At 24.1% G+C, this 18410-nt stretch overlaps 2 protein-coding genes across 6 annotated transcripts in view; one reads left to right on the forward strand and one right to left on the reverse strand.

Annotated features, from left to right (window-relative positions):
• Nucleotides 1-18410, forward strand: part of LOC117183138 (probable RNA helicase armi) — a 60603-nt gene that overhangs the window by 40591 nt on the left and 1602 nt on the right. For 3 of the 4 annotated variants that reach the window (XM_033376340.1, XM_033376339.1, XM_033376338.1), the window contains exon 7: nucleotides 6537-7154. In XM_033376340.1, the coding sequence (XP_033232231.1) occupies nucleotides 6537-6911 (375 nt within the window). In that variant the 3' untranslated portion in view covers nucleotides 6912-7154. Of the gene's footprint in view, nucleotides 1-6536; nucleotides 7155-13019; nucleotides 13091-18410 lie in introns of those variants that run through there. The other variant, XR_004468349.1, reaches the window with a different exon arrangement.
• The window catches only part of LOC117183139 (eukaryotic translation initiation factor 3 subunit E), a 29671-nt gene continuing 18402 nt past the window's right edge, over nucleotides 7142-18410 (reverse strand). The window contains exons 8-9 of one of the 2 annotated variants that reach the window (XM_033376341.1): nucleotides 12514-12751; nucleotides 7142-7403 (exon numbers count right to left, since the gene is read on the reverse strand). In XM_033376341.1, the coding sequence (XP_033232232.1) occupies nucleotides 7377-7403; nucleotides 12514-12751 (265 nt within the window). In that variant the 3' untranslated portion in view covers nucleotides 7142-7376. Of the gene's footprint in view, nucleotides 7404-12487; nucleotides 12752-18410 lie in introns of both variants that reach the window. The other variant, XM_033376342.1, reaches the window with a different exon arrangement.

The following is an 18410-nucleotide window of genomic DNA, read 5'->3' on the forward strand; positions in this document are numbered from 1 at the left end:
AAAATCTTTTTTTTCATAAATGCTTTTTTTTAATTTATCTGTACCTTAAGTAATAAAAAGTGAACAGAAACGATTTGACGAAACGATTTTAAACCAGTTCAAAATTTAAGAATTTTCCGATTTTAAGGTTAAAACTTATACGGATTCAATTTGAAAGTCTTAGTCATTAAACAAATGTGAACGTGTGACTGAAAGTTTATAAACTATTTTCAACTTAAAAATAACTTCATAATAATATTTTCTGAATTAAAGGATTTTATTAAATTTAAAATATTGTTTCAGTCTAAAATATTCAATTTTTAACCCATTTAATTTCAAATTTTTATTTAAAAAAAATGAATTATTGAATATTTAGCAATAATTGAATTTTTATTTAAGGCAAGTAAATTGAAACCAAATATTTAAATGTAAAGCATCTTTAACTGAATTGTTTGACCTAGAAAACCTGAAATCGTTAAAATTTCGAAGAGCCTTTAAACTTTGAACGTTACAATTGTAATTGTTGTATTTGAAAAATGCTTAATTTTTAAGTGAAAATTTTTAAATTTTGATGTAAAATTTCCAAATAAACATATGTAGAAAAAATTTGAGTAATTTTAAGAGATATTTAAGAGTTTTAAAAAGATTAAAATTATCATGCAAATTTTAGAAAGTTTTCTTAAAATCTTCCAGAACCTTTTTTGAAAATTTTGTTTAAATCTTTGAAAAACTTTTTAAATATTCTCTTAACATCATTTTTCAAAATAAAGTTTTTTTCATTTTCCTAGGAATCTTAAGAAGAAGGTTTTTATTCCCTGGGTTTTCCTTGTTGGTAAACATTTTTCACATTCAATGAAATTAAAAACTAAATACTTTTAAAAATCCTGCAAAATTAAAAGCATTTTTAAAAAATTTTCCAGATTCAGTTTTGACAATTTTTTAAATCTTTTGAAATATTCTTTTAAAATAAATTTTCAAAAATAAAAAAATTATTTTTAATTTTCCTAGGAATCTTAAGAAAATAATTTTATTCTTTAGAAGCCTTTCACAATTTTTGAAAAGAATCTAATTTTTCGGTTTAATATCTGTAAAAATCTACATTTTGTTTTATATTAGGCTATCATTTCAAGTTTTAAATTAAGTTTGAATCTTTTCAAAACTACTACCTATCTTTTAAAATTACTCAAATTTAGCCTACGAATAATAAATGTTCAATTGTTATTTATACATCCAAATTGTAAAGAAATTTTCAAAAATTTGCAGGATTTTCTGAAAATTGTAGAAAAAAAATCAATTAATTTTGACAGATATTTAGTAGTTCTAAAAAAATTTCCACGATAATTTTAAATTTAAAACAACATCTAGATTTTTCAAGATTTTGAAATAAAAATCTGAAGCTTTTCAAGGCTGTTAAAGCTGTTAAAAAAATCGAATTTCTAATTTAAGAAGTGTTTAGTTAAAATTTTTTCAAATTTTCAATATTTGCTGTTTCTAGGTTAAAATTCCTTAAAATTATATACTTTTGAAAATTTTAAAGTTCATTGATTGATTTTTTAACTCAGAGCATTGAAAATGATAACGTGGATTTATATTTTTTTATATTGAAAATTGTTAGTACCTTCAATTTTATACGCGTAAATTATTGAGCATTTAAATACAACCTTTTTTAATTAAAACCTTTTAAATTTAAATTTTATAATTCAAAATTTAACAGTTCCACTGTGAGTGCTTTCATTTGCAGCTCAGTATTTATTACCTCAAGTGGAAATTTTTGTAGTTTTAGTGTTCTGTTTTTTAAATTTCATTGACCGTGAGAAATGTTTGCGAATTGGGAAAAAAAACCGAGAATTTATTTCGTCGATTAAAATGGCCACCCTGATTTTCTTGTTAAAAATGCAACTCTTTGGTTGAAAATAAATCTGTTTTGGTTAAGGATTCAACTATTTTGTTAAAAATTGGTGTTTTTTTTTTGTTTTTTTTAAATTAAGATTTTTCACTAAAACTATAACTATCCCATTTTTGGTTGAAAATCAATCTTATTAGTTGAAAATTCGTCTTTTTGGTAGAAAATTAATATTTTTGATTCGAAATTCATTTATTGGTCGAGGAGTTATCATTTTATTTGAAAATTCATTAAATAGGTTAAAAATTGAACTGTTTTCTTGAAAATCCGTTGTTTTTTGTTCAAAATTAATTTTGTTGTTCTAATTGTTGAATTATTCCATTTTTTATTGGAAATCGATGTTTTTTCGTGTAAAATTTAAGTATTTGTTTCAAAATTCATTTAATTTGGAAATATTTTCTCTGTTGTGTTGAAGCATGTTCAGGCTGAACGTTCTGAATTTAAAATAAATGTTGGTGTTTTGTGAATGGTTAAACTGTGATGCGCCACCTGGGGAGAAAAAATCCGAACTAGAAAGAATAGGTAGAATTTTAAAGATGCATTTTAATTTGCGCATAAAAATGTTTAATATATCATTCAGTTATAAATGCGCATTTCCCAAATCGTCCACTTTAACAAATTTAGAATTTTAATTTTTAAGTATACATTTTATTTTAAAGAATTTTAAAATGCAGTTTTAAAGACTTAAGCCAGTAATAATTAGAAGCGTTTGAAAACGAAGATTTTAGATAAAAAAAACACTTTTAGCTGATCAATTGTGAATATAAATTAATAATGATTTATAAAATTGAATTGTTCTTTAAGATTTAAAAATTGAATAATAATTCATTTTACAAGACGATTCGAAATCAGTTCGCAATTTTAGAATGTCCAGTTTCTAACGTTAAAAATAATGTAAACTATTTCAATTGGAAAGTCTTATTAGTTAAACAAATGTAAACGTCTGATTGAAACTTTATAAATTGTTTTCAATTTTAAAATAACCTTAAAATAATGTATTCGTAATTAAAAGCTTTAATTAAATTTCATATATTATTCTAGTTTAAAATATTCAATTTTTAAACCATTCAATTTGAAAATTTTTAATTAAGAAGAATAAGAATGAATTCATATTTAGAAATATCTGACTGTTTATTTAAAATCAGTAATTATAGTAAAATATTAAAAACTAAATTTTGAACATTATATTTTAATTGTTATATTAAAAAAAAAATTATTTTTAATTCAAATTTTTGAACTTCGATCTATAAATAACAATTGAAATATATTATTTTATAATGAAATTCAAGATAGTTGAAGAAATATTTAGAAGTTTACAAAAAATGCAAATTCAATTTAAAATTTGAAATGACTTGAAATAATTTAAACAAAGTGTCTACAAAATCCGGCTATTAGTAACAGCATTTCGGCGTAAATAGCCCACGGCATAATTTAAAACAAAATATCGATTTTGGCAGATTACGAACAAAAAATTTAAAAGGTTTTTAAGAATGTTGAATGACTTTAGAAGATGAAAAAACATTCCCTATGAAAATTAATAATGATTTTTTTTTTGAAATGATAATTTTGAGTGATTATTAAAAAAGATTTACAAAATTGTCAAACATGAAATTAGGAATCATTTTAAGGATTTTTAACCATTTAAAATATAAATAATTGAACTTTTAAGTTAAGAAGTGTTCGGTTTATAAAAAATGTAATCGTTCAATTTTCAATGTTTCTGGCTTAAAATTGCTTTAAATTATATAATTTAAAATTTTTTTAAATTCATTGATTAAGTCTTTAATTTAGACTTTAGAGCATTAAAAATAATAACGTAAATTTATATTTTTGGAATTAAATCTGAATCTTTGAACTCTACAATTTATTCAATTTTTAATTTGGCTGATCAACTGCACTTAATCAAAAATAGTTCAGTTTAAAAGTGTCAGTATCTTCCATTATATACGTGTAAATTATTGAGCATTTGAATCAGATTGGAGTACAAAATTATTGAATTAAAAAAACTGTTAAACTTCAATTTTAAAAGTTTGAAATTCAAGAGTTTCACCTTTCAGTGCTTTCATTTGTAGCTCAGTTTTGATTAATTCAGATGAAAAAATTGTTAGCTTTAGAGTTCGATTTTTTTCATTTCATTGACCATGAAATATTTTTTCGAACCGGAAAAAACCCGGGAATTTTGTTCTTGGATTAAAATGGCCACCCCAAATCGCCTATTATTCGTATACTTCGCATAATCAGGATAAAATTTCTCGCTATATGGATTCATTAAAGTTTATGTGAACTTAAATTCATTGAAACTTACATGAAATAGTGAAATAATTTTTTGTTTTAAACCAATTTGACATAAATGTGTTTTTTTCTGCATAAGATGGAAATTCTATCTAAAAATATTTGTTTTTTTTTTTATTAAGATTTGTTTTTAGTATTCATTCATTGTTTTATGCTTCACAAAACAATCGTAAAAACACTTTTATGCAAAAATTAATGTATAACTTTAAAGTGGTACCTACTCTTTCTAGTTCCAGTTTTCGGCACTAGGTGGCGAAATGATAGACCACCATTTCCATTAATGATAAATATTAATGTTACTTTTAGTTAAGAGTTCTGAGTCGGTTATATTACTTTGAGAACGGTAAAGAGAATGATAATATAACCGAGAAATAAATTCTCTGAGAATTTATGAGAATTTTAGAATTTATTTTAAGTAATAGAGAATTGAATTTTTTCCTCAACTTTTCGGTTGAAAATTCAACTCTTTTTTTTTTAAGTTTGTCTTTTTTATCTTAAAGTTTACCTCTTTTAGCAGAAATTAAATTTTTTTTTGATAAAAATGAACTGTTTGGTTAGAAATTAAGCTATTATACTATTTCCTTGAAAACTTAACAATTTTGTAGAAAATTTACTTTTTGTTTAAAATTTATATTTTAGTGTTGAAAAATGAACTGAAATATTTTCTGGATGAAAGTTCCACTTATAAAAAAGAATTTTTTTTGTTTAATACAAATTCATCTGTTTTAGTACAAAATTGATCTCTTTTGGATAAAAATGCAACTATTTGGTAGAAAATTTAACTGTTTTGTTAGAAATTCATCCTTTTTGGTTAAAAAATTCGTCTTTTTGGATTGAAAATTCAATTTTTGATGTTACTGAGTTAACTGGAATGTTTTTTGGATGAAAACTCAACTTTTTTTATAATAAAAAATTCCTCTGCTTTAAGATAAATTTCATATTTTATGATAAAAATCAACTATTTGCTAGAGAATTGAACAATTTTGTTAAAAAGGCATCCTTTTTGTTTAAAAATTCGTATTTTTGGATTAAAAATTCAATTTTTTTCGTAGAAACTTATTTTCTTGTTATTAAAATTCATAGTTTCATCGTGAAAACTTGACTAAAATCCTTTTCAATAGAAAAATCAACTATTTTTTTGAAAAGTGATCTTTTTGATTTAAAACTTCATCTGTTTTGTAGAAGAAATTTCATTTTTTTGTATGAAAATGCAACTTTTCTGTTAAAAAATGTTCTTTTTGGCTTGATAATTCAATTAAATTGTTTAAAACATTTGTTTGAATCGCTTTGTTAAGAAATCACTTTTTTTGTTTAAGATTTATATTTTCAATTGAAAGTTATCTCGTTGGTTAAAAATTTAATGATCTTGTTGAAAATAAATCTTTTTTTAATTTAAAATTAAACTACTTGGTTCAAAGTTAAACCAAATTGTGAAATTTTTTTATTTAAGGTTTATGTCTGCTTGAATATTTAACTGTTTAGTGGAAAATGCTTCTTTTTCTTTGTGGTTTAGAATTCATTTTTTAACAGAAAATGTAACTTCCATTTTTTTAAGATTCATATTTTTTTAGTTAAAAAACTTTTTTTGGGTAAAAATGCATTAGTTTCGTGAGAAATTAATTTTTTGTTGAACAGTCATATTTTTGGTTTGAAAATTGAATTTTTCTAATGAAAATTTGTCTTCTGATTTGAAGGTTCAATAATTTAGGTAAACTTTAATTTATTTTTTGAGTGTAAAATCTTTATTTGTTGGAAATTCGTCTTTTTGGTTTTAAAATGATTTTCTTTTGTTGTGTAAATTTAATTATTTTTTAATTAAAATATAAACTGTGACACTTTTTCTTTGGCAATTTGTCTTTTTAGGTTGAATATTTAACTATTATGTTAAAAATTCGAGAATTTTGTTAAAGAGTTATCTTTTAAAGTAGAAAAACTTTTTTTTTAAATACATTAATACATTTGAAAATTTTAAATTTGTATATGAAACACTGTAAATCCTGAATATGTCTGAGCTAGATTCTCCTAAATTCTGTCACATTTTCGGTTATATAATCTGAACTTAAATTCTCGGGAATTTAAGAGCTCTACTTTTAGTTGACCGAGAAAATTCAAAAATTTCACACGAAAAAACCCGAGAATTTAAAATGATCCATCAAAATCGGCAACCTGAAAGTCAATAGTTTGCCGGAAATGCAATACACCGATTACATTGACATTAATTTTATATAATATAATTTATTCCCCCATTTTTGTGATAAATAATCCCATTTCTCCTATGTTGAGCTGTGAATTCTTGAAATTCTTTATCGTCCACTTTAAAAATCCTAATTTTCTAATACCTTGGCCTCTTTTTTAATTTCAGGTTCGGCAAATCCGCGACTTGCTGCTGGAGCTGGAGCTGGAAATTCCGAAAGTCGGCAGTGTGGAGGAGTTTCAGGGCCAGGAACGCAACGTGATAATTCTCTCGACGGTCCGATCAAGCACGAATCATGTGATTGAAGATGTAAAATACGCGCTTGGCTTTGTGGCTGCACCCCGTCGACTAAATGTCGCCATCACTCGTGCCCGAACTCTTTTAATTATAATCGGCAATCCGTATCTTTTGTCGGAAGATCCTTATTGGAGAACGGTTCTGACTTATTGTACAGAAAGGGACGCGTACACCGGTTGCAGTATATCTGATGCTTTTAAGCAACAAATAACTGGTCTGGACGAGGAATTTTCTTCACCTGATTGATCTGATTTGTAATATTGACGACAGAAACAAACAGAAAATATTCACCGTACTACAGTAAGAGAATCTTGACTGACTTGTAACATTTTATTGTGGGTACTTTTTTTTTTTTTTTTTTTTTTAATCAATTCGATATGACGACGAACTTTTAGTTTTCTTTTTTAACCACTGATGTGAATATATACATTTGTAAGTTGAGGTGTAAAGTCGAAAGAGTCGAGAGACAGTAAACGACTGTTGACATAATTTTTATTATTTTTTTCTTTCGTTTACACTCGTTTTTCCGTTGTAAAAAAATTATTTTCCACATGTAATCGATGAAATATTCGATCGCGTTATTGATTTTTTTTTCTTTTGCTGCATCCGATTGGGCTTGAATTTTCGCTTTTATCGTCTCGGCGTCAACTCTTCTTGGAGGTTCATTTACACTTTTCTGTGCGCACATGTGTGGTTGGTTTTACAATTTGCTCAGAATTCGTTCCAGGTCGGATACGCCTGAAAAGTAAATGTTCATGGTGAAAAAATGTTATATATTTAAAAAAAAGAAACAACAACAATAAAAAAAAATAGCAAAAATCAGGGAATTTCTGTAAGAAGTGACTGTTTTTAAATGAAAAGTTCACATCATTCACTTTTCTTTCCGTATTCAGTTCGGGTATATACTTATTTCTGAATTATCTTAAATTCTTTTGAAATATTCCAGGTTATTTTTAAAGATTCCGAGACATTTTGAAAAATTCGAAGACATTTTCAAAAGTTTCTAATTTGATTTTATAACATTTCCGAGGATTTTAATGGTTGTAAGGGATTTTAAAGCTCTTAGTTTATTTTAATACATTTTCCAGGATTTAAAAAAATACCATAGAATTTCACAGGTTCTTGTAATATTTTCTTGTATTTGAAAGAATTTATTCACTTGAAGTAAGTTATTATTATCCCGAATTCTTTTATATTCTTTGGATTTTTTTAATTCACTTGAATTTTTCTAAATTTACTGAATTTTACTTAATTTAAAGAAATTTCAGAAGATTTTAGGGATTCGAAATATTTTGTTATTTCAAAAAATTACAAAGAAATTTTTAACTGATTACACAAGAAGTGAGGGATTTTGTAGGATTACAAATATTTAAAGAGATTTTCAAATATTTTTTGCAATTTTTGTTTTATTTCGTCCTCAATCATTATTAATTTATCCTGGACTCTTTTAAATTCTTCTAAATTCATTCAATTTTACTTAAAATCAATGGATTTTTTTTTTGTTTAATTCAGAGGGGCCGTTTTAATTGACGAAATAAATTTCTGGTTTTTTCCCAGTTCGCAAACATTTTTCACGGTCAATGAAATTAAAAAAATGAAATTCTAAAGCAAAAAAAATGTCCACTTGAGGTAATAAAAACTGAGCGGCAAATGAAAGCACTCAAAGTGGAACTGTTAAATTTTGAGCTTTTAAAATTGAAATTTAAAAGTTTTTAATTTAAAAGTTTTTAATTAAAAAATTTTGTATTCAAATGCTCAATAATTTACGCGTATAAAATTGAAGGTACTAACATTTTTCAATATAAAAAAAATATAAATACACGTTATCATTTTCAATGCTATAAATTAAAAAATCAATCAATGAACTTTAAATTTTTCAAATTTATATAATTTTAAGGAATTTTCAGCTAGAAAGAATTTTAACTAAACACTTCTTAAATTAGAAATTCAAATATTTCAAAATCTTGAGAAATCTAGAATTTCTTTTAAATTTGTTTTAAATTTAAAATTATTTTGTACATTTTTCCAGAGCTTCTAAATGTCTGTCAAAATTAATTTAATTTTTGTTTACAATTTTCTGAAAATCCTGCAAATTTAAAAAAATTTCTTTACAATTTGGATTTATAAATAACAATTGAACATTTATTATTTGTAGACTAGATTTGAGTAGTTTTAAAAGATAAGTAGTAGTTTTGAAAAGATTCAAATTTAATATAAAACTTGAAATAATAGCCGAATATAAAACAAAATGTAGATTTTCGCATATTTTATACAAAAAATTAGATTCTTTTCAAGAATTGTGAAAGGCTTCAAAAGAATAAAAATCTTTTCTTAAGATTCCTAGGGAAATTAAAAATAACTTTTTATTTTGAAAAATTATTTTAAGAGAATATTTAACAAGTTTTTCAAAGATTTTAACAAAATTTTCAAAAAAGATTTTAGAAGATTTTAAGAAAACTTTCTAAAATTTGCATGATAATTTTTAATCTTTTTAAAACTCCTAAATATTTCTTATAATTACTCAAATTTTTTCTACAAATGTTCATTTGTAAATTATACATCAAAATTTAAAAATTTCACTTACAAATAAAGCATTTTTCAGATACAACAATTAAAATTGTAACGTTCAAAGTTTAAAAAAATTCAATTATTTTGATAGAAAAATAAACTTTTTGATTGAAACTAAACTTTTTATTCGAGAATTTATATTTTCGGGTTGAAAACTCAACTGTTTTGCACAGAATTTGCCTTTTTGGTTTAAAAAGTCAATAATTTGGTTAAAATTGTTTTCTCTCTAAAGTGAAAAATTTTCCTTTTCTGAAAAATTGTACTACTTTGTTAAAAAAAAAGATTTTTTAAAAATAAATGTTTGGAACTGAAAATTTAACTTTTGAATTTCTGCTTGCAAACTGATAGTTTTTAGTTGAAAATTCAACTATTTGGTTGAAAATGAACTTCTTCATTGACAATTCATGCGGTTTTTTACAAAATTCTTTTTGTTTGTCTTGAAAATTCCACTTTTTCTAAAAATTGGTCTTTTTCAGTGGAAATTTCTATTATTTTTATAGAACCACAAACTACTTGATTGAAAGTTAACTTTTTGTTCGAGAATTTATATTTTCAGGTTGAAAATTCAACTTTTTCGTAGAGAATTCGCCTTTTTGGCTTAAAAATTCAATAATATTCATTGACATTTTTTTATCTCTCTGATAAAACTGCTTTGTTGGTTAAAAAACCAAGCCTTCTGTTGAAAATTCGGTTTCTTGATTTCAAAATGCACCTATTTTGGTAGGATCCTCATTTTTTTAGGATTCATCAACTTTTTGAAATTTCGTCTTTTTAATTTGAAAATTAATCTCATCTTTTTGGTTAAAAATGCAACTATCTAGTTGAAAATTAATTTGTTTTCGTTGATGATTCAATTGAATATTTGGAAATTTATCTAATTTATTGAAAATTCGTCTTTTTTAGCAGAACATTAAAATTGGTTTCTACCATTTTTTCTTAAAAATCCATCTGTTTCGTTGAGAACGTACCTATTTATTTTTTTAATTCGCTTTTTTGTCATGAAAATTCAACAATTTGAATGTCGCTTTTTTCTCTGGGCTTCCATTTTTTGTTTGAAAATTAATCTTTGAAAAATTCAACATTATTGGGTTAAAAGTTTAAATACTTTGTAAAAAATTTTTTAGTTCAATTTTTGCATTGGTTGAATTTAGCTACTTGGTTGAAAGTGAAACTAAATTATGATTTTTTATTTGAAAATTAACCTCTTTTGATACAAATGTCATTTTTTTGTTGTTAAATTTTTTTTAAATGTTTGTTTGAAAATTAATCTGTTTTTGCTGAGGATTTAAGTCCGTATTGTGTTAAAAATTCTTTTTTTTTTTTTTGCTAGAATTTAACAATTTGGTTGAAAGTTGAACTATTCTGTTTAGAGCTTTTTTTTAAAAGATTCATTACTTTAGTTTAAAATTTATCTCTTTTTGTTGTTGTTGAAAATTTAACTATTTTGTTGAAAATTAGTCTACTTTGTTAAAAAATGAAATTTTTTTTTAGTTAAAGTTTAAACTATTACATTTTTTGTTGCGAATTCATCTTTTTTTATTAAAATTTTATTATTTTGTTAAAAGTTAAACTATTTTATTAAAAGTTCATTTTTCTGCTTGAAGATTCGTCATTTTAGTAAACAAATTATATAATTGAATGAAAATTCAATAATATCTTGGATTTTTTTTCTTTTTGAACTGAAAATTTTTTTGGTTGAAAATTCGTCTCTTTTTGTTTGAAAATTCATATCTATTGGTATAAATTTTATATTTTTTATATTTTATATATAATTTCGATTAATGTATTTTGTTGGAAATTGAACTTTGAAAATTAATGATTAAAAATTAATTTTTTTAACTGAAAATTTAACTTCTTGGTTGAAAATTAATATTTTTTAGTTAAAGATTAGACGTTCAGAATTTATTTTTCTGGTTGAAGTTTCGTCATTTTAGTCGAAAATTGATCTACTTCATTGAAAATTCAATTATTTCGAGGAATTTTTTTTCTTTCTTGAGTACAAATTCTTTTGTAGTTAAAAATTCAACTACTTTTTCTCTAAAATTCGTTTTTTTGTGTGCTTTGTTCAAAGTTGAACTAATTTGTTATAAATTCATTTTATTTTGTTTGAAGGTGCATAATTTAAGAATAAAACTCATCTCTTTTATTCAAACATTAACTATTTTGTTTGAAATTTGTTGTTTTTTTTTTGAGAATTTTTTCACTAAAAATTTACCTGCTTGGTTAAAAATTAATCTGTTTTGATCAGATATTGAACTATTTTTTTTTTAATTCGTCTTTTTAGGTTGTATTTAACTTTTTTTTCATTAAAAATTAAAATATTTTTCGACTGAAACCTCAACTATTACAATTTCGTCGAGAATCCATCTTTATTCATTAAAAATTAAACTAATTTTTGAAAAGTTGATTCATTTTCGATGAAGATTCATAATTTTAGTTGAAAATTCGCCCTTTTTTAAATTCATCTCTTTTGGCCGAAGTTTCCACTATTATGTCGAGAAATTCGTATTTTTTCGTTGAATCTAATTATTTGGTTGAAAGTTGAACTAATTTATTTTAAATTAATTTTTTTCTTAGATAATTTTAGTTGAAAATTCGCCTCTTTTACTGAAATTTAATGGTTTGTTAAAAATTCTTTGTTTTTTCTTTTGTTGAAAATGAATTTTTTTTACAGAAAATTGAGCTGCTTAGTTCAAAATTTATATTTTCACGTTAAAAATTAAACTAATTTGTTAATAGTTGATGATTTTAATTGAAAATTCATCTCTTTGGTTTGTATGATTGATTAAATTTTTTAAAAATTTAATTTAGAAACTAATTTGTTAAAAATTGATTTTTCTTTCGGTTGACGACTCATCTATTTGGTTGAAAATGCAATATTTTGACTTGACATATTAAGAATTTAAAGCATTTTCATTTTTATTTAATATTAGTATCTATATTAATATTATTAAAAATAATTTACACCTCCAATTTCTTGAAAAATATCCGTATGTCGCCTATCTGTAGATTATTGTAAAAATATTTGAGATTGGTATCAGCAAAAAGAATCTCTTCCAAAGCATCTTTATTTTCTAATGTCTTGAATTTATGTTTATAATTCTTTTTAAAAAAAAAATGAATCGGTCAAGTAAAAAAAGGAGGGGGGGGGGGAGAGACGGACTGTGATCCCTGAATTTAATATGTGAAATGAGCAGTTTTATAGTTTATAGGCAACTGATGGATTAAAAAAAAACATGATGATTGATACTGACCTTTGTTAGTTCCACACTATACTTACTGTATCCTGGTTCTTGGCTTTAAGCTTCCTTTCAATGACATTTTCCAGATTTTCACTCCTCGCGCTGAGACCCTCAATCTTTTCAATTAGCTGTTGATATGGCGAAGCTGGCTGTCCGCCCATTACAACGTGTCCCAATTTACTGTCAATTTTCGCATCCAGTCTCGCATTACGGATCAAATTTACAATCCAGCATTCTGCGATCGCAGCTTTCATGTTGAGTTTTTCAGCAAGCATTCTACAAACCAGAAACACTTGCTATTAGTATGCTAGTAACTAGTCCATTTTTCCTTTATCCGGCCTGGGAATTACAGTTTTTATTTATTTATTTTTTTCATGTCCCAACTAGAATTGTTTGATGCCCAAGAATTTATGTTCAACTCGAACAGAGCATTTAAGAGAATTTAAAGCATTTATTGTTTAAAAAAGTATTTATGATAATTAATACATACTTTTTCACGAAAACATTCTAGCGTCAGTTATAAATATACTTTTTTAAATTACAGAGTTGCTACCATGGGAATGGTTAAATTGCAATACCCCACCTGGTGGAAAAAATCAGAACTAGAAATACTAGGTACGACTTTAAAGATGAATTTTTATATTTGTATAAAATTGTTTTTACGATTTTTAAAAAAATTTTAAATATTTATTACGAATTTTAAATAAGTCTTCATTGAAAACAAAGTGTTTCATATGGTTAAATTGCAATACCCCACCTGGTGGAAAAAATCAGAACTAGAAATACTAGGTACGATTTTAAAGATGAATTTTTATATTTGTATAAAATTGTTTTTACGATTTTTTAAAAATTTAAAGTATTTATTACGAATTTTAAATAAGTCTTCATTGAAAACAAAGTGTTTCATATGGAATTTACATCTTATGCAGTGAAAAAAAACACATTTTTCTAAAGAAATGTTTTTATAAAAAAAAAACTTGTCTACTATTTATTGTGATTTTTAACAGATTATAAACTTAAATTAACTTATTTCGAAGCAAAAATTAACCCAAAGTAAGTTTTTATTCATTTATACAAGAACTATTAACGATTTAAAAAATTTGACCTGAAAGTTAGGTTCGAATTCGTATTTCAATTTTAATAGTTTATTATTCATATTCTTTGCATAATGGGGATGAAATTTGTCGCTGCATAAATTAAATAAAGTTCATTTAAGCTTAAAATGCATTAAAAATTACATGTAATAGTAAAATAATTGTTGTTTTTAAAAAAAACGTTTTTGACAAAAATGTGTGTTTTCCCTGTATAAGATGGAAATTCGGTCTAAAACGCTTTGTTTTGGATAAAGATTTATTTTGAGTATTTAATAATTCTTTTAAACTTGATAAACATTGGTAAAAATACTATTATGTACAAATTAGCCCCCTGCTTCGACCGCGTATGTGCATGCGGTAGTAGTGTTTTCTTACTATCCGGAGGGGAATTGTCGGTCAAACTAATCCAACAGATGGCGCCACAAAAAGTAGGCCTGACTTTTTCATTAAATTGCATTAAGAAAAAGCAAAAATAATAAAAAACTTGATGCTGTTTGCAAATAAACAGAAGAAAAATATGAAAAAATATGAGTAACTATTATTAATTATTTACAAAAAAGAAAAAGTCATGAACATATTTAGTTTAACATGAGTAAAATTTAATTTTGAAAGCAGTTTGAACTTTATATTTCTATGATTTACTTTGCTCATATTATTGATTTTATTATTTGTTAAAGTTAAAAAAAATTATTAAGTGTTAAATTTATTAATGTAGCTAATAACAAAATTAATAATATTAAAGAGCTTAATGACAAAAATATTTCAAACATATGCATGATCAGAAGAATAGTAATTGTAATTAAAATGTTTAAGGGAATAATTTGGTAAAAAGACAATGACAAGACTAATAAATGAGAAAATGGATTTATTATCTAATATAATGCATATATTTATTTAAATTGAACCGAACATCATATATACATTTATACAGTTCAATAATTTATTTTTTGCTTAATTTTGAAAGTTTTTTTTCTCGCTGCATTCAGCATTATATTAAATAATATTAAATCCATTTTCTAATTTATCAGTCTTGTCGGTAAATTTTTACCAAATTATTCCCTCCAAACATTTCAATTAAAATTACCATTACTTTTTAAAAATATTTCCTTCAAAACTTGAAATTGTTAAGATTTTAAAGGTACAAAGATTCTTTACTTTGCAACTTAAGTTGTAGTCTTACATAATTTAATTATTATATTTATATTGGATATAAGTGATTTATTTTTTATTAATTCTTCTGATCAAGTATATGTTTCCAATATTTTTGTAATTTAGGTCTTAAATATTATTAATTTTTTCATTAGCTACATTAATAATTTTAACAATAAATCATTTTTTTAACTAGAACAAATAATAAAATGAATAATATCAGCAAAGTAAATCATAGAGATATAAAGTTCGAACTGCTTTCAAAATATATCTCAAAATTAAATTTTATTCATGTTAAACTACATATTTTCATGACTTTTTTTTTTAAATAATTAGTAATAGTTACTCTTATTTTTTTCATATATATTTTTTGTTTATTTGCAAACAGCATCAAGTTTTCTATTATTCTTGCTTTTTCTTAATGCAATTTAATGAAAAAGTCAGACCTACTTTTTGTGGCGCCATCTGTTGGATTAGTTTGACCCACATTTCCCCTCTGGATCGTAAGAAAACTACTACCAAATACACATACACGGTCGAAGCAGAGGGCTAATTTGTACATAAAAGTGTTATTACAAATGTTTATCAAGTTTAAAAGAATTATTAAATACTAAAAATAAATCTTTATCCAAAACGAAGCGTTTTAGACCGAATTTCCATCTTATACAGGGAAAAAACACATTTTTGTCAAAAACGTTTTCGTAAAAAACAAAAATGATTTTACTATTACATGTAATTTTTAATGCATTTTAAGCTTGAATGAACTTTATTTAATTTATGTAGCGACAAATTGTATCCCCATTATGCAAAGAATATGAATAATAAACTATTGAAATTGAAATGCAAATTCGAACCTAACTTTCAGGTCAAATTTTTTAAATCCTTAATAGTTTCATGTATAAATGAATAAAAACTTACTTTGGGTTAATTTTTGCTTCGAAATAAGTTAATTTAAGTTTATAATCTGTTAAAAATCACAATAAATAGTAGAAAAGTTTTTGTTATAAAAACATTTCTTTAAACTTTGAAAAAATCGTAAAAACAATTTTATACAAAAATTAAAATTCATCTTTAAAATCGTACCTAGTATTTCTAGTTCTGATTTTTTCCGCCAGGTGGCGTATTGCAATTTAACCATTCCCAATGGTTAAAAATCGCAACTATTTGGTTGAAAATTAATCCTTTTGGGTTGAATTCGAATTTTAAGTAGATCTTCTTTGTAAAAAATTTATTTATTTAATTAATGATTATAATTTTAGTTGACAAACCTTTTTTTTCGTTCAAAATTTCATTTCTTTGTTGAAAGTTATGTTTTCTAGTTGAAAATTAATTGTTTAAACTTAAAATTTAACTCGTACATGTTTGGTTCAAAATTCCTCTTCTTAAATAGAAAATTAAAATATTTGGTTTCAAATTCCTGTAATTATATTAAAAATTCGAATTTGTGGGATAATGTTGGAGCTTCTTGGTGATTAATTCCACTTTTTGGTTTAAGATTCCTTTTAAAAAATCAAATATTTGGTTGCAAATTCATGTACTTTGTTCAAAATTCATCTTGTAAATTGAAAATTGATCTTTTTGGTTGAAAATAATTGTTTTCTTATTTAGAATTAATTTCTTTTAACTGAAAATGTAGCTGTTCCATTTTTTGTCAAAAATTTGTCTTTTTTATGGAAATTTAATCTTCTTGCTTGAAAATTCTACTATTTCGTTGAAAATTTATTTTGCTTTTACTGAAAGATAGTACTCTCGTTAGTGAAACTTCATCTTTTTGGTTAAAAATGAATTTCTATGGTTGAAAGTTCGTTCCTTTTTTTGGGTACAAATTTATTTTACTAACTGAAAATTTAAGTATTTTATTTGAGTAGAAAATTGATCTTTTTAGTTGAAGATTTATCATTTTAGTTAAATATTCACTTTAACTATTAAATTTTTTGTGGAAAATTTACCTTTTTTGATAGAAATGTAATCTTTTTTGGTAAAAAATGTCCTGTATTGTAGAAAATTGAAATATTCTGTTTTTTATTAAAAAATTCATTTATTCGGTTGAAAAAGAAAATATTTAGTTAAAGATTCGTTCTTTTTTTATAGAAAATTCATTATTTGGGAGGAAACTTCCAATATTTGGTCAAAAATTCATATTTTTGGTTGAAAATTCATCATTATGATTAGAAATTAATTTCAACTTGTGCTTGAAAATGTATATTTGCAGTAGAAAATCAATTAATTTGGCTGAAAAAACTCGTTTTTTGTTCGTTTAAAAATGACTGTTCTAACTGCAAATTGAACTATTCTAGTTCTGGTTTGTAAATTTATCTTTTTTAGTTGAAAATTTAACCTAAATAGAATTATGATTTTGTGTTTAAAAATTCTCTGATTCAATTCAGAATTACATATAATTCATTCCAAGTCAAAATTGTAATAAGAGTGTCTACCCGACAGATTATTTTTAATTCCCAATCACCTCCCGATTTTATTTCGCTCAACTCTTCATTTTTCATCGTAAATTTAAATTTCAAACTATTTTTAAAGATTTCAACAAATTTCTAAACATTAAAAAAACATTTCAAATATTAATATTATGGAAAAGAGAATTTTAGAAATAAAATTATGATTCTCAGTTGTAACATCAGATAATTTTTGGTTATAAAAATGACAATTCTGATTTGGAAAAGAGTTTTTCGTAAAAAAATTATAATTCTGAATTTGAACAGGGATTTTTATTTCCATTCCTTTTTAAATCAGAATAAAAAATATTTTCCAACATTCCCGTTTCATCTAAAAAATACTCTGTTCAAACAAATTCTAATTTTGTTGCAAATTGCCTTTTTATAAATCAGAATAAAAACATTTTATTTCAATTATTTATTCCTCTTTCACACTTATAATTAAAATTATTTAACGAATTTTCTAGTATAATTCAGAAATATAGTAACTCACTTTTTACAAAATTTGGAAGAGAAAATGTTACAAATCATGACGAATTATTTTTTACGGGAATTTCCTGTCTCACTTGTCAACATTATATTTCTTTCACCGAAATTCCCTTTCCAAATAAAAAATTATAATTCTTTATTAAAACTGCATGTGCCAACTGAGAATTATAATTGTTTTAGAAAATTCACTATTCGAAAGTCAAAATAATAATTCTTCGAGAAAATTCCCTGTCTCAAAGTCAAAAATATAATTCTTCCAGAAAATTCAGTATTCCAAGTCACAATTAAAATTATTTTGGAAAATTCCTAATTCCAAGTGAGAAATATGTTGTTTTTTTCTCACACTCCCTGTCCCAACTCAGAATCAAAATAATAAAACACATAAAACCATTTTTAATTTGCATATTAGTACATTCGAGAAACAATTCCGGTTATTGAATCAAATTCCCGGTCATTTCTTTGGCTCAGTTAAACAACTTGATAATTTCTTTTCGAACATTCATTGTTCCAAGTCAGAATTATAATCGTTTTTAAAAATTCCTGTTTCAAATCAAACCTCTTCGAAAATTCCACACTCCAATTCAAAATTGTATATATTTTTTTGGTGAAAATATCATAATTTTTTTCAAAAATTTTCCGTTCCTAGTAAAAATTGTATTTTTTTTTTAATTCATTGTTCCAAGTTAGAATTATAATTCTAGAATATTTGCTATTCCAAGGTAGAAATATAATTCTTTTTGAAAATTTCCAGCTCCA

This window comes from Belonocnema kinseyi, chromosome 2 (genome assembly GCF_010883055.1).
Source record: "Belonocnema kinseyi isolate 2016_QV_RU_SX_M_011 chromosome 2, B_treatae_v1, whole genome shotgun sequence".
Taxonomy (NCBI): Eukaryota; Metazoa; Arthropoda; class Insecta; order Hymenoptera; family Cynipidae; genus Belonocnema; species Belonocnema kinseyi.